Source organism: Chionomys nivalis, chromosome 22 (assembly GCF_950005125.1).
Source record: "Chionomys nivalis chromosome 22, mChiNiv1.1, whole genome shotgun sequence".
NCBI lineage: Eukaryota > Metazoa > Chordata > Mammalia > Rodentia > Cricetidae > Chionomys > Chionomys nivalis.
The window spans coordinates 13,890,962-13,914,161 of NC_080107.1; the positions used below are offsets into that span (position 1 = coordinate 13,890,962).

The 23,200-nt window shown below is 42.1% G+C and overlaps 1 protein-coding gene across 2 annotated transcripts in view; it reads right to left on the bottom strand.

Annotated features, from left to right (window-relative positions):
* Cers6 (ceramide synthase 6) overlaps positions 1-23,200 on the bottom strand; it is a 228,347-nt gene that overhangs the window by 162,597 nt on the left and 42,550 nt on the right. For both annotated transcript variants that reach the window (XM_057755085.1, XM_057755084.1), the window contains exon 2: positions 5,226-5,331. In XM_057755085.1, the coding sequence (XP_057611068.1) occupies positions 5,226-5,331 (106 nt within the window). The remainder of the gene's footprint in view (positions 1-5,225; positions 5,332-23,200) is intronic.

Consider the following 23,200-nt stretch of genomic DNA (forward strand, 5'->3'; position numbering starts at 1 on the left):
CTTTTCCAGTCTGAGACGAAAAGCAGATTCTCAGTGTACTTTTGATTTTCCCTCTGTCATGAGAGAAATATCCTGTTCATATGTTTAGAACCATTCAGGCTTTGCTTCCAGGTGAAGAATAAACTGTCTAGCTTTACCCCCTTGAACATTAGTATTTTCTAAATTTATTTGTAGGATTTCTTCATTTATTAGAGCAATTAAAGATTTCTTTTATTGTAAAGGTTTATTTTTAGCCAGTATTCTATGTCTTAAAAGTACAAGTTATTTTTTTTTTTAAAAAAGAACAACTCTGCAGCTATTTACTAAAAATACTTATGAATTCACCAAATCTGTTCTGTAATTATTACTAGAAATTATGATTAGAAATCTCTTCCAATAGTTTCAAGGTGCACTTTGAACATCTACTGGTATTCTGTGGGAAGCAGAAGGCTGGCCCTCTCCATGGCTACCCCGTGTCCATGGCTACCCTGCATCCTGGCAGCTCATTGCACCTTTCCCCGCGGAAACATTGCCCTGCTTTTCCACGGGTCTATTAGCCACATCTCAGTAATATATGCTAAATTTTTACCTACATAACAAGTATTAGGTTCTTCTACCTAAAATTGGTATATATTTATTTTATTATATCTAAAATTAATATAACATTTAAGTTAATGTAAACGTTATTAACATCTTTGTTGATGGCCTCCACGAGTATTTAGATGTTTTCTGCAAGTACTTCCTGTACAAGGTTGTACTGTAGACTCCTGTGGTGTTATTCTTTTTAGGTTTTATTATAAATAATGACATCCTTTCTTATAATCTTTTAACTATTTCATAATTTACATAGAAAAAGCCATTTAATTCTGGTAATTTTGCCCCACATTTCTTTTCATCTCTGTAGAGTCTTAATTGTCTTAATTTTAAAGGTATACAATAATAGTCTGTTACCAGCAATACAAGCTCCATAAACATAACATCTTTAATATTGTACCTATACTATAAAAAGACTTATAATTGCTTTTTGAATGAGAGAATATATAAGGAGAAAATTTTGCTTCCTCCTTTCTAATTTTAATGACTTTCCCTCATATCTCCTTGCTATCTCAAATACACATGAGCAACATGTGAAATCGCCATTATTTCCTTCCCTCCCTTTGTCCTCCCCGCCCAACGCTGTTCAACAATATTATCTTTCTTGGAGTTTGCTTCTGCACTGCCAACTATGCCTCGACTGCTATTGGATTTGCCTGCGTTGCTGATCAGCTGCCTCCCAGCTACTAAGGGGGTCTGCCGTCAGTAAGTTTCCCACCATCTTCTCCTGCTCAATTAGAGTCAGTGGCACCCTTTTTATACTGTAAGAACATACACTGTTCAACATTCTGTCCCGACACCATCCCTCACAGTTCTTCCTCTCTTAGTTTTACAGTTTAAATATATTCAAAATGCACAAACTTTCCCAGTAATCTTGTATAATCTTCTGGCTAGCTAAAATTAATGAGAATCTTCTTAGGAAAGAAAAAAATGAGGACAAATTACAGAGAACCTGTTTACTATTTTATACAGGAATTATTTTATTATTTATGTGTGTGTGTGTGTGGTCTGTGTGTAAGAGAGAGAGAGAACGCAAACATGTATGCTTTCATGTACATGAGCAAGGGCCTTCAGACCCCCACAGAGAACAAAGGATATTGGAATGCCCCAGAACTGGTGTTCCAAGTGTTTATGAGCCACTAACATGAGTCCTGGCAACTGAACTCTGGTCCTCTGGAAGAACAGCAAGCACTCCTAGCCTCTGAGCTACTTCAGCAGCTTCTGCTTTCCGACGTGTAACTAAACAGAGGGAAGGAGGCTCAGGAAATCCTCGCTTGAGACTATAGTCATCATACCCTTTCCTACTGCAAAGGCTCTCGAGAGGTACCAGAGCATAGAGGAAGTAAAGGGTTAACTGAAATCGGGACTCCACTGTTTAGTTTCCATGCAGCTACCATGATGTGATGGAACTCTGTAGTGATGCGACTATTGATGTATCACACGTATGGTGAGGAACGCCTCTCCGGTGCTCACTGTCGGAAGTCCAATAAAATCACAGGTCTCACCAAGAGACATGGGTGAAACAGTACTTCTGTCGGATATTAGTGCCCATCTGAGGTCTTTAAAGTGTTCTCGAGTCTCCCCAGGAAAAAGTAATCCAACACTATGAAACACTGCTTCATAATCGCTGTATATTTTTATGCTTATAGTTTGAGAACTGATTTGATTAGGAGCTGCTTTCACTGCTATGGTAAGAAAATGCCCCCAAATTAAAAACAAAAACAATTAAAAATTAAAGCAATACAAAATAAAAATCAAATAACAAGATGAAAACAGTCAAAAGACAAGCACTCAAAAACATTCACCGATTGGGGGCTGGAGAGATGGCTCAGCGGTTAAGAGCACTGATTCTTCTTCCAGAGGTCCTGAGTTCAATTCCCAGTAACCACATGGTGGCTCACAACCACCTGTAATAAAATCTGGTGCCAACTTCTGGCCTGCAGGAACACATGCAGGCAGAACATTGTATACATAATAAATAAATCTTTATTTTAAAAAATCACCGGCAAAAAATAATCATTTGGTATATTGAAATGGGCTCAGCTTTCAGTAACGGTGGGTCCTTTGGCTCCACCCCCAAACCATAGAATCCAAAGTTCTCAAAACACAAGGCAGCAGCAGAGCTTTCCCTCCTCATAGGAGTGAGGCAGCTAAAACGTGGAGACACTGGCTGAAACAGATGGCGTGCCATTTACTAAACAATGTGTGTGTGGTGTTTTATTTAATCCCCATGAAATCCTGTGAGTACATTATCTGAAGATGTCTAAGGCCTCCAAAAGTTAAGGCACTTGTTGGAGGCCCAACATTAGTAAGAAAAAGATACTGCTTCAACTTACAGATTTTCAGGGTCTGACTCAGGCAAATACCAGGAGTTTTAATTATTTCCTCATGGTGGTAGGTTCTCTATTGTGTTTAGAATGCAATAGGTCTCCCTGTAGGGCAGGTGGAAGGTTCACGGTAGGTTTAAAATATGTTAGATTTCCCTGTGGGGCAGGGAAGGGAGAGACAGATAAAAGGCAGACAGATGTTACCCCAAGAGAAGAAACTGATGAAGAATGCAATGACTTGTATCCATCTGGTGACGTCAGAGAGAAGAGTCGGAGAAGATGACTAATGCGGTCCCATATAGCAGGACCCTGCATTCAGAAGGGAATTTAATGTTCTATGGCTTATATCTTATAATTCTACATCACTTCTTGATGTAGTATAATGTGTTCTTGCAAGTAAAATCTAATGGCCAAAGGAGCATGCTACAGACACTTAAGAGCCTGGCCTCATACAGACGCTTACACCCAAATAGGCACTCATTGCCTCTTCTCATCTCCTGCTCCCCAGGATCCACCAACTCTCTCTCCTCCGTTCCCTATCTAGTTTTAGCTACTGCCTTTGGTTCCCCCAGAAGGGGCTTGGAACAACCAAGTACAGCAAGGAGATGTAAGATAGGGTTGGCTTCTCTCTGAAGTTTCTTGCTATGGGGCAGGGCAGCCACCTCTGTGCTTCCTGGGTGACTCAGCTAAGGGGAGCCTCTTGCCTACTTGCAATCTTGTAGCAGGGGCTGGGATGCCCTTGGAGGTCACCTACCCATCACGAACTGGGGCAATGGACCTGGAGATAGGAGAAAGGCCTATCTGAACTTTGTCTCCAGGGCCAAGGCACAGTGTGTTCAGCTGTAGCTAGAGGAAAGGAGACAATGACAGCCAGCATGCTATGTATGTATTCAGTGAGACAGTGTGCCCAGGCATTCTTGAGGCTCTGTTTGTTCCATCCATATCCCCCAGCCTACAGACATTACAGAACAACCTAAACACAGCCTGACAGGCCTGGGAATGTGGCTCTTGCTTAGCAATTATAATGGCCTGGATTTGAGCTTCACTGTTGTAAGAAAAAATAACGAAACTAATAGGAGAGATATTTCACTTTAGTAAGGTAAACTACATGGAAAAGTGAGGTTCTTTTCTAAATATTTACTTCCTCCAATACCACAGGGTATGTGTCCCACGAGGTTGAACTCTAAACTACAAAAAGAGCTTTTCCTAAAATTCCATTCATTCTTTTCCCTCTCCTTACAGAGATGTTAAACAAAATAACCAATCGTTCCTCAAAATTTTCTAGCAAAAGTATCATTTTTAAGAGGACAGAGAAAACTCCTGTAGACTTTTGGCAGGAGTGAAGACAGCGAGATAAACAAGTGTTTGGATATTTGAATTAACAGCTGCAAGCCATGAAACTAAGGGTGCTAATGGCTACCACCACAAACCAGAGAGAAACAGCATCGACTCAACATTGCCAAATCACACCTCATACACCTGTCTGGCTCTCCGGAAACCGGCAAGAGGTCAAAGGAACCGTATGACACAGAAGCGCACAGAACGTCACACCCCTCCTGTTTGTGCTTTCTTTTCCAGCCAAGGGTGAGGAGAGATACATAGGGATCTTAGGGTCTGAGAGGAAAATGTGTGGGCTCCGTGTTTGCTTGTTTCCTTTAGCTGAGGTTCAGATTGAATGTCCCCGATGTTTCTCTTCATCTTCTTCACAGTTAAATACGTACCAATCACTTGCCTCCTTCCTCTGTTCTCTTGGTCTCATTTTTAGTTTAGACTTACCTAACTCCCTTGATGCTGAATGTTTTCTCTCTTCACTTACTCGGCACTGCGAGCCTCTCTTCTACCTCTGCTGACCCAGTTCGTTTATTCCTTCACACAGCAAGTCCTCAAACACGGCCTTTCACTGTCGCTCACGTTTGTCTATCACAACCCTAGAATGTTAGGGTGGTACTGGCTCTCAGCCAAGAGGCTCCACGTCTCACACATGTATGCGCCCCACTGTAAGCTTTGACTGGTCACTCCCTCCCTGTTCGTATCTGTATGCTTCATGTCACCCGAGGCTGAAAAAGGCGCTGGATTGGACTAACCTCTATCTAATCAAGACCTTTGCACAGAGAGCTTGTAAAATCACCTAGAGCCAACCAGGAGGTCATGAAAGTCCTTTATCTGCTGTTTGCACTTTGGGTCCAATCATAACACCTACATTCTCTCTTAGGAGCCGCTCTCTGATAGGAGGAAAAATCATCAGAAACGAAGAGAGACGGGATGGAATGACTGGACGTTAGGAGTGAAGGTGGAGAAAATCGGGTCCCTGGAAGACACTCCTACCTTTGTTATAGCATTGAAGACCTTTTCCAGAATGGCGTTTGGCTGGGCAATTTGTGGTCCATTGGCCTGGATGTTGAGGGCTATGGCACATGGTTTGGCTATGAATCTAAAGGTTTAAAAAGAAAGAGAAGAAAATAATTGAGAAATTATACTTTTTAATAACTGCTCTTAGTAGTATCACTTGTACACGATGCTTATAGGGTTTTATGGCAACATTCACATGGGTAAACTCTAAAGCAGGCCTCACTTAAGGCCACCAGCAGTCACATTACAAAGAGAAATTCTTTACAAACATTTAAATTCCTTGGCTGAGTATGGCAGCACATGCTTTTAATCCCAGTACTTGGGAGGCAGGAAGATCTCTGTAAGCCTGGTCTGCGTAGTGAGTTCCAAGACAGCTAAGGCTTTGTAGAGAGACTCTGTCTCAAAACCAAACAACCAAAAAACAAAACGGCAAAAGAACATTTAAACTCTAATGAGAATTGGCAGTTCTGAAGAGATGCCACAGGTTAATTATATGATTGCTTAAACCATAAGAAAGAAAAGGAAAACAGTCGTACTGGACTGAATCATAAGTGAACATGTGAGAGACATAAATACATAATGTATAGTCTTCTTACAAACACGTGCAGCCATGTGCTCACTGAGCATCTGAGCTCCCATGGAGGCCGTGTGTTTTTCACCACTCTGGTGATAGATACAGCTATTCTGTCTCCATCATCAATGGATGTAGTACTGAGCCCTAATCCCTTTCAATTTTATAATTTCTTGCTTTGCGGGTCATCCTCCACCCTTGCTTCTTTTTCCTAGGAAGCAATGAAGAATGATAAATGGCATGCCATCCCAGACAAGCTCAAGGCTGAAGGGTTTAAACACATGAGTCAGACTGTTTTTATTCCTAAGCGAATGCCTACGCCAAGATGAACAGGAAGGATGAGCCTCATTTCCCACACTTGAACGAGGGTCTGAGAGGAATGTGTAGAGCACAGGGCCCTGGCGGGACAGGGACAGCTCTAGAAAATCTGCATTAAAGGAAAAGTGTTTACATCTTCAAAATGTTTTAGGCCAACTATTCAAGAAATAAGTTTCTTTAATACTTCAGTGGTGCTGCTGAGTGTCTGCCGCTAATTTAATATCATATGAGAGTATTACTAAGATAATTCAATGGTTACCACAGGCAACAGCCAATAGATGCATAAAAACAGATCAGTAGTGAGCCTTAAATGAGGCTTACTTAGCAAAACCCCACAAGATTAAAGCACAGCAGCCACAGAATGGAGAGCAGCATGACAAAATGTTGACTAGAACCTATGCTATGAAGAAAGCACCCACATTGGAAACTACAAGCCTGAGCTAGGAGAGATGCACACCAAAGGGGCACCATAGTGCTTGTTACCCTAGGGTCTCAGGACAAAGGGGAAGAAGGAATTACTACCTTTCCCTAATCTGTAAGTCTTTGGGAAACTGGACTACTCTTCAGAGCCTTGCATTCTTGGTCCCTTTCGATGTGACACATTAGGAATGTGTCCTTCCAGACCTTGTTGGCAATGCCTTTCCTTTTTCCTAATAATTCCAGGTCTTCTCAGTAACCAGGCACCAACAGCTGGAGCTCCCACTGGGAAAGACTCATCACCTAATGGGTCCCGACAACAGCCAAGTTCAGAACCTGTTTCTCCTGCCGTGCTTGCACTTGCTGGCTAAAGTACTCTCACAAGGCTTAGCAGATGACGTGAAAAGACACGCGTGCTGTGAAAAAAACAGACCAAATGGGCAGACCCAACATGTAAGGGCTCAACCTTACCCTCCTGTGACTGGCTCCCGCTCTTCCTCACTGCATTTCTCCTCAACCTTTGTTGTCCCTGTTCCCACAACCTCAGACTCACTGTGTTTAAACTCCTTTGGGATTCTGGCCCCACCATCTTTGTAACAACATGCCAACTAAACATAAGTGATCACTTCGTCTTTATTTATCTCAAGCATGGCATGGGATTCCTTTCCCAGGAAGGTCAATGTAATAACTAGCTGGCCATGTCAACCAAGGTAAATTCCAAATTCTAGGAACTCAGGTGTGGTACATTAGAAGATGAAAGATGAGTTAAGAGAATTTAAGTCATTTAAATGAAGCCGTTTAAAATGTAAATGGTCCATGGTGAGTGTACACAATAAATCAAACCCCATGGATTTTTTTTTTCCAAGAAGCCACTGTGTCATTGGATGCTCTTATTTATACAGACAGAATACTGTGAACAATCAGTCATTGTTTGATGGATAAAAGATGTGTGGTCAAGCCCAAGGGGGCTGTATTTTTTTAATTCCCTTGAATATCACATCAAGTCAGGGTCATCTAGTACTCGGAGGTTAGGAGACTGGCTTTTCCAGTAACAGAAACCATTTTCTCAATTCTCATTACCCCTTTGCCATCAACCTTTCCCTCAAGAAGCACGTGGGTAGGCTCACTGAAGCCATATGTTTGTTTTTGTTTCTGTGTTGTTTTCTCAACAACTCGACCAGTACAGAAAAGCAATCCTTAAATTTCAAGACAAACAACTGCAGGAAAAGTTAATCCCCAATACTCAACAAGAAAAAGAACAGTTAACTTTATTGCTCATCGATATCTCCAGCAAGAGGATGATGTAGAAATTTCATTTGCGTTTATTCTCTGAAGAATTTGTGAATCATCTCCAGTATTTTTTTTTCGGAGAACATATTAAATTCCAAATAAAGCCCATGTCACAGCTACTACAATTTTATTACTTTCTGTCACAGTCCATTAGAGGAAAAAATGTTTCTAATGATAGAGCAAAGAGAAGAAGTGCACAAAACACTTTCACAGTGGTGGTGGGATGGAGGGAGAAGGATATGGAGAGGGAAGAAAGGAGAAAAGGAGGGAAGGGAGGAGGGAAGGAGGGAGGAAAATAGAGAAGGAAGGAGGGGAGAGAGAGAAGGAGGAAGGGGAAGTCAAAATAGGGAGGGGAGGGGATAGAGAGGAGGGAAGGAGAGAGAGGAGAAGGGAAGGGGAGAGAAATGCATGGATGACAATGGCCAACACAGCTGAGACTATAGCAGTGGGAAGGATCATAGGCTCACAAGTTTGATGATTACCTCCACCAGGAAGTGCTCACCTACACTTCTTTTTCATCAAAGGCTGAAATATCACCTTCCAAAGATCAAACATCTATAAAAACTTTCACGTACTATAGTTGAAAGTAAATATAATAAGGATGTAAGCTTTGAAAAACACTGGTCTTGGCTAAGAAGCCAAGGAAATATTTTTCAGTCCATTTGAACAGCATGTATTTGTATTCTAAGCGTGAATTAATCATCCCAGAAGGAAGGAATCATGAGAAGGGCCTTGATAAAACGTATACATAAAACATGAAAGTGATCTCTGCATTCAAAAAAAATCCAGAAAAGGAGATTATTGAAAGACATGTATAGGATTTATGACATTGCTCTAATTACTTAAAATATTTTATTATTTTTGATGAGTTGCAGGGCCAAAGACTGTTAGTCCTTTCTAATACTTGCATTCCCTACCCTTTTAAAAATACTTGGGAGCCTGTGATGGTAAATATGTAACCAATACATGTTAATAAAATTGTATGGAAATAACTGTCTCTCTCTCTCTCTCTCTCTCTCTCACACACACACACACACACACACACACACACACACACACACCACTGGAGAAATCTCAATAAATTCATTAAATTGTACTGGTATTTGCTATCCTGGTTGTGATGTTGTATACTGTTTTATAAAATGTTATCATTGTGTCTCTGTGAGATCTGGCTATACCAATTGTGAGATCTGGCTATACCAACTGTTTTAGTTATAGTTTCTAGTGCAGTGTTAAATCACTATGACCAAAAGAACCTTGGGGAGGAAAGGGTCTATGACATCAGCCTGCAACTCTCTGGTCATACTTCATCACTGAGGGAAGGACGTCAACTCCAGAACCTGGAGACAGGAGCTGATTGCAGAGGCCTTGGGAGAAAACTGCTTTAGTGGCTCACTCCTCAGGCTTGGTCAGACTGCTTTCCTATATACCCCAGGACCACCTACCTACCTAGGAGTGGCACTGCCCCAGTGAGTTAGTGTCTCCCACATCAATCATTAATCAAGTAAATCCCTAAAGGCTTGCCTATAGGCCAACCATATTGAGAAATTTTCTCAATTAAGATTTCCTGCTTCCCAGCCATTTGGTTCATGTTAAGTCGACGAAAACCAGTCGGCACACCAATATGACAAACCAATATGAGTGGAAGACTTTCTGGATGAAGATTTTAATGGAAAAGGAAAGCACTGGAAGGCACACACTGTGACTAACTTTGAGGAACAGGAGCCTGATAGACCTTCCGTCTCTAGTCTCTGCACAACTCACCAACCCCTTCCAGTACTCTCTCCCCGAAGACCAAACAAAAGCAAAACCAACACCCAAGGGCTCTAGAGAGAGAATGAGAGTGAACGGGCTTGGAACAGGAGTCAAGTGCTGTAGCTAAGTGATGTGGGCGTAGAGGGGATCTGCGGTGTCCAAACACTTCACCTTCTTCAGGTTGCTGAACAGATTTTCCGGATTTAATGATGAATCAAAAATAGGAAACAAATGTGAAAATAGGAGAGTACCTGGAAGGCCTCTGAAATAAATCCCAGTCCATTAGAAACAGATGAAACAACCAAGTGCAACGATGAGAAAGAACGTAAATCCCAAACCATGCTAGAGAGAATCCAACTATGTGCAAGTAAAGAGTATTCGCCCAACAGTGTGCAGATAGCCTGGCTAACATCACATAATTATGCAGATTTTAAAGCTAACGAGCATAGCATTTTGCAAAATACTCTGAAGGAGCAATTTAGACAAACGTGTGTAGATGACGGAGTCAGCAGGTGTGTGTGCCTGTGTGTGTGTGTGTGTGCGCACCTGTGTCTATGTGTTTGATGTGCATGAACTCATGTGCTACGATCTTATCTAAAACACTGTTTCAAGAAGAAAAATAATTACTGGAATATCAGGATGGAGAAGGAGAGCCAACCATTATAGGCAGTTACTTTGGGCTAATAAGCATTTTGTGATGTTTTATTCTTTTAAAACAAACCCAGCAATTCTTTGAAGTAAATATCAGTTCTATTTTACAGAAGTACAACATACAGTTCAATAAAGTTAAAACATGTAGCTGAGGTTTTGCGGCTACAGAGCTGAGGCAAAATTTAGGCTCCTGATATAATTTGATACAAATGGTCCTACCTACTCTGGGCTTGGCATGCTGAGAGGCTGTTTAATATTTCTAAACCCCTGTTACTACATTCATAAAGTAAAGATAAAATATACACGTCAAATTCTGGTGAACACTTATATGATACATACATGTAGACTTCACAACAGAAACCCAGTGTTTGGCAACTATTCAGTTTATGCACACTCTTGACATATTTTTATGAAAGGAAGCACATGTCCACAAGTCAGCAGGCATTCTAGCCTGTACTGGTCCTCGTTCTGCCACAGGAAAACCTCAGGATTGGCACGGGCTTCTGAGTGAGAGAATTCACGAGCTCATAATGTCACTGAACACAACCTCCTTCTCCCGAAGCAGACTTCCCTTTGGAGAAGTCATTCAGAAACTTTCTATGAAGAATCAGGAAACCTGTTGTTGTTTTCAATTTTCTGTGAGTCCACAATGATTTAAAAACAAAAAGGGATTTGTTGTTTGCTTGCCTTTTAGGTCTTTTTCTTGGTGAGAAAGCAAGAAAGGATCCTACTGCCAAGGCTGACAACCCAAGTGCAGCCCCAAAGAGCCTCATGGTAGAAGGAGAGAACTGAGTACAGCAAGGTGTCCTCTGCTTCACATGCAAATTGTGGCACACACACACACACACACACACACACACACACAGTCTTTCTCTTGGGGTCCTATTTTAGTTCACCTTTCCTCAATCCTACATCATCCTACACCATTCTTACTAAAGTGTAAACTCCCTTCTCTTATGTTGGTTTCTAGAGACAGGCACAGCCCATGCAATCCTGAACATTTAACATTCTTCTCTCTACTAGAAACAAAGAAATAAAGAATCTGAGGCATAGATGCTTTTCATGCATCTTTCATGTTCTAACTTAAAAAAGAACACTAATGATTTTAATTTTGAACTACAGCCTCGTTCTGTTCTTTAAGGAAACGGAGGAAGCCCTTGGACAATGGGTAGTCCTAGTAGCACTAACCATTGGCAAAGACTGAGCTAACAGTGGAGGCGTTTTAAAGATCCCAGTAAGATTAATGAAGATTGTCTAAATAGCAATAATGAAGGGATCTGTCAGCCCTGCCCACCCGAAGTTCACTGAAAGGCCGTATCAATGACAGAAAGGCCACCAAATGTCATCAGCTAAAAACAGAAATCTTTGAAAATCCCAAATTGACCTAAGAAATGTCAAGTATGTCCCTTGTAGCTACACATTTACAGGACTCTAAAAATTTTGCATTACTTCATCATGGGTTCATTTCAACTATTGAAGACAGAATCTATAAAGCTTGTGCAAATTTTAATAAATGTGCCCTTATCCGAATAAGATCTATACCCCCTACATTTCGCAGGCACAAAACAGGAAAGACATTGTGATGTTTGCAGCAGATACACAAGTTCCTGCATTGGGTATGGAACTCATGCAAAATCAGATCTGATCTGCGTGGGTCAACGAAACCAATCCAAAGGTGACGTCACTGGGAGACAGGTGCTCATTTGTGTCACTATTAAAACCTTTAGCACCCGCTATGGACCCTAACAATCATGCTGTATACATTAAATATACACGATAAAAATGTTTCAAGAAGAAAAAAAAAGTATGGTATATATCTATGTAGGCGAATACCTTTGTAATCAGGAAAATGCAAGCTTCTACTGCTGCGATCCAGCTGATACTTGCCAAGCGTGATGTGCTTACGAATTCATTGTAGCTGTCAATGAACCATTGGAGACTAGCCCACCTGTCTGAGTAAGGATTCATTTTCAAACTGTTCATCCTTGTACACAGAGGACGACACTATGGGGACGGCTTATGAAATGACACAGTCACACCTAGGCAGCATGTGTCAGCGACAGCCTTGCCTTTGTACCTCATGGACTCAGTCTCTGCCAAATCTCTCTCCGACTCAAATCAGACATCTTTCTTAGGATGATGCCCCTGCTAGAACTCAGTCTGTAATGGGAGGGGGTCTAGACATCAGTCGCTCATCTTCCCCAACCGACCACCCAACAAAAGTGGAGTTGTGGGAAGCGGGCCTTTGACCTTCATTCTGTGGACAGGTTGTCTTACCAAGCCCGAAACAAGTAGACTCACCTTTAATTTTCAAAATTGGCCCTGAAATGAAATGTGAGGTACGGGGAACCCACAGCCTCTCTATAACATGTTAATCCTCTAATTCTACCACAGTCACTAGGTGCTTTCGTGCTTTCTCTCAATCGATCCTCCAAATGCCCCCAATTTTGTCAGTTGTTTTACGAGCTGAGGAAAGGTCCCACTGCATCAGTAAGCTGAAGTAGAGAGTGACGGATCCATCGCTCGCTCTCAAGCGCTGAGCTCTCCCAACACTCCTGACTTGTGAGTTGGTAGTACATGCTCACAGTCTGTGAACATTTTCTTTTCTGAACTATGCACCAATGCGCCTGGTGCCGCACATCGCAAATATCCTCATCCATGAATCGTGCTTGTTTTCCCCTTAAGCTATCACTGAAGATGTATGGTTCAACTAATAAGATGACCTTATTTGTACGGCGGCTCGCGGAAAACACAATGCCTCCGCAGAACATTGCAAAACAACATCAACAACTCTTTGACGGGGCTATCACCAAGTCCTGTATTAAAATTCATCATCCACACGGACTAAAATTCCCCCAGAAGCCATCTGCCAGCACAACAGCCTGAGTCCCATGTACCTGGTTTACAATAAAGGATGACTAGGAACAAATCAGGAGGGACCAGAACGAAGGCGGCAGCCTTTATAGTGATGGGAATGGGGAATGAGAAACTGGATTTGCAGCATCAGCGATGTCAGTCGTCTAGAAAGCTGAACTACCGTGAGTCAATACACTTGTTCCATGATACCAAGACAGAGAGGGCCAGCAAAGAAGAAGAGACGACTGTAGAGCCTCAGCTCTAACACCTCAGCCATGATCTGAAGGACAATTCTGAAGCCCAGAGATGATGGCTTCACAAGCCAGGACAGTGTTCTCTGCAAGTCTACCATATAAACTCTGAGATGCTAGCCCCAACTGGCCTCTCATCTTGACTAGATTCATGTAACACGGCTCACAGAGTTCCTGGAGGCTGCTGGATCAGAAACTAAAGAGATATGAGTGACCATGGAGTTTCTTTCTTCCCTTTCCCATTTAAAGCCTCCTCTTGTTGGATCTGATGTCCATGTTCTAAGAACACTATTCCAAAGAAGCTGGTAGGTGAGCTGGGAAGTGGTTGCACACATGTGCCTTTAACCCCAGCACTTGGGAGGCAGAGGCAGGTGGATCTCAGCGAGTTTGAGGCCAGCCTGATCTACAGAGCGAGTTCCAGGATTGTTACACAGAGAAACCTTGCCTTGAAAGCAAAACAAAGAAGCTGCCATGTGAGTTAGGACAACTTTACACATAAAAGAAAACAGAGCTTTGAAGATAGGCTTCCCTATATATGTTCAAATCCCAATCTGATCACTTGGGAGCTGTGAGATGCTACATGACATGAACAGTGACGGGTATACAGGCAGGCATGCGCAGTCTTTCTTCTCTGTGTATGAAAAGATAACACAGCCAAGATTAAAGCGGTATTAAGAGTCAGCTTTTCTGGTTTGAGATTTTCATCTCCTAGCGGGTATAGGAGCTACTGCTGATCCTATGAGACTATTTCTTTCATGGAAGAAAACCTGAACCAGTGAAGCAATGGAGTCTGGGAAGATGAAAATTAAACAGAGAGCAAACTTGAAGCCCATCATAGCAAAACAGTTTTTGTATGAGTCAACAGAGAGAACAATAAAATATGAATATAAAAACAAAAATATAAAAATATTTAGCTTGTTGTGAATAAGGAAACCAGAATTTTCTCATAAAAGGCAATTAATTTTCTTAATGCCATCCTAAATTGCTGCAGGCAAAGGACACAAATCCCTGATATTTTTTTAAAAAAATATTAATATTGCCCTATTTATTATATAATTCTTAGGACATAACTCCAGTGGCATGACCAAAAAGGGCTTGAATGGACACAATGGTATTATACCCTCAAGTTCTTTGTTGGGAGTATTTATGAGAAATAACTCAATTTGGAAGTAAACATCAAAGCTTACTCAAATAAAAGAACTTGAAGGTTTTCTCATTTAAAGCACAGGAGTAGACTGAACCAAGGAAGCATTTGCTGAAGGGCAAAAATCTTACTGAGTGAGCAAAGGCATTCTTATCTACAGAACTTCTGAGGAGAGCCGTAGAATGTCCGGAATAATAGTGGGATACATGTAAGGAAATGATATTTCACTCCGAAAAAAAATCTCTATTGAAAAGCCAAAGTCAATTTTTAAATTTTTCCCTTGTACAGATGTACTGAAACCAAACTACTTTCGGGACATCTGAGCTGTATAGGACTCAAAATCTGTATGCTTTAATTTCTCAGGTCTTATCATCCCTAATAAAGGGTTGGTTAATGAACCCAAGAGCACTGGTATCACCTGGAAGACAGAAAAAAAAAATGCAAATTACCACGCTCAGATCCAGGCTGAGTCAGAGTCAGTGTTTAACCGAGATCCTCACAGGGCCCCTACGCACAGTAGTGTTTGAGCCGCGTGCTTCATTCAGCCCAATGCTTCTTAGAGTGTGAGCTTCCTGTAAGCTGCCTCAATGTCACCAGAAAACCTATAGGGCAAATCCTCTGGCCCTGCCCCACCGCTATTCAACAGCTCTGAGGGTGGGGCCCACTAACAGGGCTTCTCACAAAACCTCCAAGTAATCCCCATGCATGCTGGAGCTTGAACGCACTGCACTGCCTAGGCCTGAACAGACTGGTCTAGGGGAGTGAGGGAGCTCCCCAAAGCGGATCATTTTACCTGGACAGAGAGTGCCAAGAAAATCCTGCCTTAGAGCTCAGCCCAATGTCTCAGCACAACTGTTGACCAAGCAACAAACCTCACAGGTCCCTTCACAATATCCAGACAGCTACGGTTATCTCAATCTTGTTTTACCCAGATAAAATTTCACCTTAGGTGGAGGCGTAGACAGAAACACAGCTATACAACTTGCACACATGAGAACAAATAATACAGTAAAATAACTATATTACATTTTATTACCTCACCATAGATTAATATAGTAAAACTAAAAATATTATGAACTATATGAATGCAATCATGGCATAATAACTAATTCAAAATCAATCCTATTTATGGAGCTATGTGCATATATATGCTATATATATGGTATCATAAAATCCTACACTGGCCCGAAGAAGACTTGAACTCTCGTCCTGCAGGTCAAATGTCAACAATCAGAAGCAACACAAACACTACATTTTCAGTGACCCCATCATTCACTGATGTCATCACTCCAGCCTTTGGGATTTTGTATATATAAATTTGTGTGTATACAAACACACACACATACACACACACACACACACACGTCATCTTTCTATATTTCCACAGACGCCATTCTTTAGGACTCTCAACTCTTTTTTTTTTTCCTCATGCCAAGTCTCTAATTTCACTTCCTTGTGTCTACAGCGCAGACTGACAAGGAACTGCTTGGATGGAGACTGGTGAAGAACAACCCTAGCTCCATAATCACCATTTCTTTTCATTAAATGCTTTTTATCCTGAAAATTGAGCTCCATGACTGCTCCAACTGTGCCAAAAATAACTTGGTGTGGTTTATTAAACAGCATTCAAAACAAAAACAAAGCAAATATAAATCACCAGCTTTCGACGCCAATCACTGTTCATTAAACAGCATGATATCAGAACATTGCATTAAGGAACTGGGAAGTGAAACGCCAGGTCCTTGGAGACTCCCTCTCCTCCCCCCCCTCTCTCTCTCTCTCACACACACACACACACACACACACACACACACGACATACTACCTGAAGCTATGAATAGAAACAAAAACCTTCAAACTTCAAAACATACACGAACTCAAAACTCAACTTGGAGCACAGTTGAGAGTGGCCTTCCAAGGGGAAGAACATGAAGAGAAAAGCACCAGCTCATCCAGAGGGAGGCGAGTCCTTTTGCAGGCACTTGGCCCTCGTGCTGGCACAGACGGCCTGGCCTGCTGACGACATTAAATCACACTCGTGCACTGGCCGCTGTCCAATGGCATAGTAGGCTTGCATTTCAGACACTTTCCTGTATTCTCACTGACCACTCTTCCAGAACAGCCACGACACAAACCCCAGCCTTCCACTCTGCACACGTCTAAAGGCCACTGCCTCTTGGCCCCTGGCCGATACCATGCATCAGTGCTCATCTCAAGAGCCACCTTCCCTAAGATCCTCTTGACCCTCCCTCTATACCTTCCTCCAAGCCTTCTTAAACTTCCTGCTGCATTTGGATCTACGAACACCGCTCTTATTCCACAGAACACTATTGGGTTTCTTGCGTTCTGCCTACCCTCGTGTTTCATTCCTTCCCCCTCTTGGCTTCATGCCTCTTCCTGATCCTGTGTTAAAGAAAATAGTGTTGCTTGGAGCAGCAGCATGACGGATACATAATGAGATCAAGGAAAAGCAAGTTCAACAGCAAAACCCAACATCCCGCAGTCAGCAGAGCAGAAATACGGAAACAGCCTGTCTCTACTGGCTTCACAAATATGCTGTATCAGAGCAGGGACCACTGACCTATGTGCTTCTTATTTGTTCTATCCAACCAACGCCAAGCGGATTCGGTTACTTTTTGCCCACAGCACTGCTTTCACAGTTACCATCATTTCTGGCACACACCTGAACACCTGTTAAGCTCTATGTAATTGAGTTTGATTTGTTTAGCTAGCTGGAAAACACACCTAAGCTCTTGGTAAGCCCTTTCAACAATTTCTCCGTCTTTACTCAAAATGTTATCAGAGAGAACCGCTCCCCAGCTGCCAGTGAAGGCTAACATCAATTAGTGTACTCCAAAACTACATTTAAAAAATGGTAACAGGAAAGTATCTTTTCAGAAGACATCAGATTCACCATAACAAAGAAGAAACAACACGGTAATGATGCCTTAGACCTTTAAAATAGGTAGCAAATTCCATTAAATGAAGTAACTGGACTGTACTGGGAACCCCACAAGAACCTGCTGATTGATCTAGTTCTCTGCCATTGGAAAAACGACACAGATCTCAAAGTTGGCCAGCTTAAATGAAGGCCTATGCTCCCTCTTCAGCAACCCAAATCAGTGCTGTGCTGGCGTTGTGTCAAGAAGAGAGAGTGGCAAAACTCTGCAAGGATCAAAACCAGGAACAGTAGCAAAAAAAAACAAAAAATCCCATCCTCACAATAAACCTTTCAACTGTGCTCTCGAATAAATCTCCTCCCAGCAGAGGGACTCAAGAGATAACACATTTACCATAACACGCTTTTGTTGAAGGAACTAGGGCGGCAGCAAAGCCTTGGACATGCTTGTTTGCCTCTTTGGAAACACAGCTTCTAAGAAATCATAAACTTGTACTTCTATTTGACAAAAATCATGCCCAGGCCTGCCTGAAGACTGCTCCGGTTTTAATTTGGATCTTTCTATAGGGATGTCAGAAAATAAGGGATCACAGGGTTCCCAGGCCTTGGGAAGTTTGAAGGGGGGTCTCCCACACATCAGGCTAAATTGTTTTCAACGTCTGGCCTTGGAATGTCACTTCCTAGTTTAATACAACAGCATCCTGTCACTCATCTCTGACATTTGTCCAGGAATGTCTCATCCAAATGCGTCAGAGAAGTTGTATTAACTTTCAGAAACCTTCTGATACTCTGAGCACCTTCCCTTTCTTCCCCTCCCAACCACCTCTCAGCTTATACCTCTTTCTCTACTTCCTGGATGATCAGATGCTTGCTGGTTTATTAGTCATAATCACATTTATCTCCTGGCACTATACAAACTTTAGGCCTACAGGGTAAAAAACAGTAGCTCAAATCTAAATAGCCTAATGAACAGAAAATTAAAGAAGAGCTTTGGTTCCTCACCGCCCGACACTGTCCAATACACTAGGATGTTGCCTTCCTATTGACGGAATAGCATTCCGAGTCTAATTTACCTCAGTGTCATCGCTGCTCAGCATCCTCAGTCTCGAATTCTGTCACCGAGTCAGATCTAGTCCCTGAAGACTTGGGCCTAAACCAGTTCTGTCACATCTGATTTAGTAATTATCAAAACAAAAATTGACATATCTGTATGGAATAGAAAACTATGTCTCTTGATCTTCATAAATACAGGCAAACAAAGTCTGGGAATGCAGCAGGGAGAAAGTTTGGAAGCCCTTCCAAATGTATTTATAATACTAATAAAATATATATTACAAATGCCTGATACTTACTGATAGTTTCGTGCTGCAAAACTGTATTTCCCAGCTTCCCTTTGGAATTATGGGAGTCATTTCCACCTCTATAAGGGCTGCATCCCATCTTCTTCTATAGACATTTTGATCACCCATACACAAGGGTGACAGTGTTCGCTCACTGAATAAACATGGTCCCGCCTAAGGACAGACTAAGCCTCTCTTTCTCTCTGCTGTCTGTCTCTCTACAGCTATTCTTTGATAATCTAAAACTTACCTTTAAAATGCTAAACCACATCCTTTTACAAAGAGATCAAGAAGACCCCACTCCCCAGAACATTTCCCTATATAGCAGAGCACTGCCCCAGTTTGAGATTTATTATACACAATTGTAGTGATATTTCATTTGTATTTTAATAAATAAAGCTTGCCTGAAAATCAGAGAGTAAAATAGCCGCCCTGGTCAGCCCTACAGACCAGACAGTGGTGGCACACACCTTTAATCCCAGCCCTAGAGAGGAATGTAAGATGGGATGAGACAGCTCTCAGACACAGTCTCATTCTAAGGATTCCTGATCGCCATTTTGGACTGAGGTAGAGGTAGAAGCCAGTGGCTAGCTATTTTACTTTCTGACCTTCAGGTTGAACCCCAATATCTGTCTCTGGGTTTTTATTAATTGTACTCCACACAGTCACTGAGATTATTTGAAAAACACTACAAAAGGCCAACATTCTAGTGAATATTAACCATAACCAAAAAGTTAACTCACACTTGGGGTGTGCATAGAGTTCCTGCCCGATCCGTACATTGTCTCCCCAGATAGGGATTGGTGGCCATCAATGCTTCCTCCCTAAGCAATCTCCTCGGACAGTGCCAAACATGAGACGGTTTCAAGGAGTGGAGCCAGGACTCCCTACAGCAGACTAATTGGCAGTCAGTTGGGAAATACTGAGCATGCGCAAGACAATAAAATGAAGGAACATCTCCGTTCTGCAGGGAGAAAAATGATACCTCTCAAACATGATGCTGATTGACAACAGTAACCATGGAGAATTCAAGGACACAAGGTGGCCAGAGGCCTTAGAGATGAAGCTAGTGGACAACTGGGCCAAGGATCTTCGGCAAAACCAAACGATGGCATTACACAGCTCTGTATGGAGTCCAGAACTGAGTCCTGGGGATACTTAAAAAGGCAGAGAAAGTACGGATAAGAAAAAAAAAAAGGCAGGAAGACATACATGTGTCTGTGTACACACACATACACATAGATATCCATACATACATACAAATTTCTAGCCAAGTGTTCAGTAAGTCATTTGTATGTGAGCTAATGAAGTGTTCAGAAATTCCACAGGTATCAAAACTCATTTTTCACATACAAGTAAAGCTACTTTCTTTGCTGGAATCTTGAGGGGAGTGTGTTTCAATAATGATTTTACTGTATAATCGGTTCAAAGACAATTTCAGAAGGCACCCAGCTCTGAGCTGCTGTCGAGGACACACCCTCCCCCTCCAGTGTCCTACAGGCCCAGATGAATCAAGGTGAGACCATTACAATCAGACTTTGAGCGACGTGGCAGAGAGGGTTCTGCTCTGCAGCATAAGGAAGGACAGCCGAAGCTCAACATTCAGATCTAGGCTTCCATCCAGACTCTGGTGGAGAGTTCAGGAACAAATAACAACATAAACAACAACGACTAAGTTATGATACATCTATAAGGCTTTATAAGGTTTATCACATGACATCAGAGCACACACGTCATCCACTCAGAAATTATACATGAGAACAATCTCACCGCTATGTTGCCATCCTATACTCTGCTGCCACTTCAATGCATCAAAGCATGCGTCTAGATTTTTTTTTTCTTTCCTTCAGTCTAACAGGAATTTGGGGTTAACTTTGGATGCACTAACTCACCAGTATACATTCGTAGAATAAACACTAGAAGGAACACTTTTCTAAGTTTTACGACCGCCTTCCAACAAAGTGTCAATACAGGAATGGGCTTTATGCTCTGATAATACTACTGCAGATTAGCATGGGTTTTAAATAGAATTGGAGATCCAGGAGCTTTTGTGAGTGTGAGGTGTTTAACAGGTTGTTTGTTTGTTTAGTGACTTAGGTTTTTATGGTGGTGGTTTTGAGACGGGCCCTGCTATGTAGACTAGGCTGTCCTCAAATTCATGGCGATCCATTTGCCTCCGCCTTGAGAATACTGGGATTTGACAGGATTTGGTTGTTTGTTGTTTGTGATGCTTGCACTTCTACCTTTCCAAGGACACTGAGGCAACTTTTACCCCAGGATCCCTAAACAAGAGGGACTGCTGATTGCAATAACCCCTTCAACACAGCAGGGCAAGCTTTACTTTGCAAACAATGACCTATATGTAACTATGCTCCCAACCCCAGAGGTCTTTCCTCCTGGATGTGGCCTGCATTGGGAGAATTTTTTAACAAGAAGTCTCTTGTTCTGGTTCATCTGGGCTCATATGAGAGCCTTCCCAACCAGCTATTCCTTTCCAGAGTATAAATAGCACCTCTCAAACACTCGGCTTATCATCCTCATATGAATAAGGTTAAAGGAAAAATCAGTTCATACTTTCATGCTGTTTCTCTCTTCTCTTTTTTTTTTTAAGGAAAAGTACTATATTTTGATACATCTGAAGTCAAGGATGCCAAACTACTAGGAATTGCTAGTCAGTAAAGTTCCATAAACCCCTAAACACTACAAGTTAATACCACTGCTCTGGGTTACCCTTCAGAACTCGACTGTACAACGCTGCTGCTACAGACACTACATACTTGAGTCATATAACATGGAGAAATCAAGCTGGTACCAATGTAGAAGCTTCATCACTACTAGGTAGCACTAGAATAGTGGTACTCAACCTGTGGGTCCTGGCCTGGAATGATACATCCACTGGTGCAATAATGGCATAAATATTATAGAAGTAACCACACACTTTATGATTAGATTTACGGCCTACTCCATAAGATAAAACTCTTGTCTAGCACTGTTAACAGGGCCAGGAACCTGAGTTGTAATAGGTCACAGGCTATAGGGGAACCTACTACTATTATTTTGATAAATGGGCGTCATATTAAACTAACTCCTAGAACCTTGTTATTATACCTATAGCTAAGTGCATCTCTCAACCCTCATCAGAGAAACTCCTTTTTGCAGTACATGGCGATTGACACAGACACCCACAACTGGTCAGTGCACAGAGGGCGAGAGATTGCAGAGTGCTCAGTCACTGAACAAGACATCTAGATCACACCCTTCTCCAAAGAATCCGAGTCATCAAGGAAGAGAGGACAGATATATTGTAAAAGCCAGAGGTAGTGGATCACATCAGTCAAACGGGTTTCTAGACACAACAGGGAGACTGTTCCTATGAACTCACAGCACCTGTGACAAATGTGCAGGAAACCAAGACAGACAAATCCCAGCCAGGAGCATGGAGGTGATCAGTAAGTCCCACCCTTAGCTGAGAAACAGTTTTCTTCAGGAATACAGCTCCTGAGACACTGCTCTGGCTCCGGCAGACGGTCATACACAGATGCACATTCTGGTAGCACTAAGTAGACCCAAAGGAAAAGAGAAAGAGAACACACAAAATCAGGAGGGAATAGTGAGGGATGGGATGGGGGAAACTGGAGGAAAGAAAAGAATATGAACTTGATCAAACATACACATGTATGAAATTCTCAAACAATAAACAAAAGATGGGGGCAGGGGTCAAAATGTAGTTGTCAACAGAAACCCTTGTGGAATTCAGATGGTGCAACTGCATTTGGGAACTTGCCAACAAAAGGGTCTAAGTCATTTTTCTCTAAGCTCTGAGACAGAGAGACACCTCCTCGGGCTGGTGCTGCTCTGACCAGGTCACCCAGAAAGTCAGGGGAGAAGCGCAGTCGCCGAGCAAATTATTTCTCCAATAAAAGTGCCTTGTTCCAGATGCTTTTCTGGGCACGACTCGTACTTTTAAAAATAGTAGCCCAATTTCACAAGCGAGTTGGAGCCCACTGATCCCAGCTTCTAAAATACTGTATCCCTTCTGTTCCAAGTAATGCTCAAAGCACATCTCTTAAATTCACTTGTCAGGCTATGCTCTCGGAGCCTGGTACCTCCTCCCGAGACAAAACCTGGGAGCCAGAAGGCCTAGAAAAGGAGAGAGACAGCCACTGTTTTGCTGACATGTTTAGAAGCAAACTGTAATGTACTCCCTATTTCTAGGTCAATTTTCTTCCCTCTTGACAAGCACAATTATGATGCTTTGAAGGATACTAGGCCAGGATTTTTGTTTTTGTTTTAGTTTTTTTGAGACAGGGTTTCTTTGTATTGCTCTGGCTGTCCTGGAACTCACTCTGGAGATCAGGCTGGCCTCAAACTCACAGAGATCCTCCTGCCTCTCCTTCCTGAGTGCCAGGATTAAAGGAATGCACCACCATCACCTGGCCAGGATTATGTTTAAATTTAAA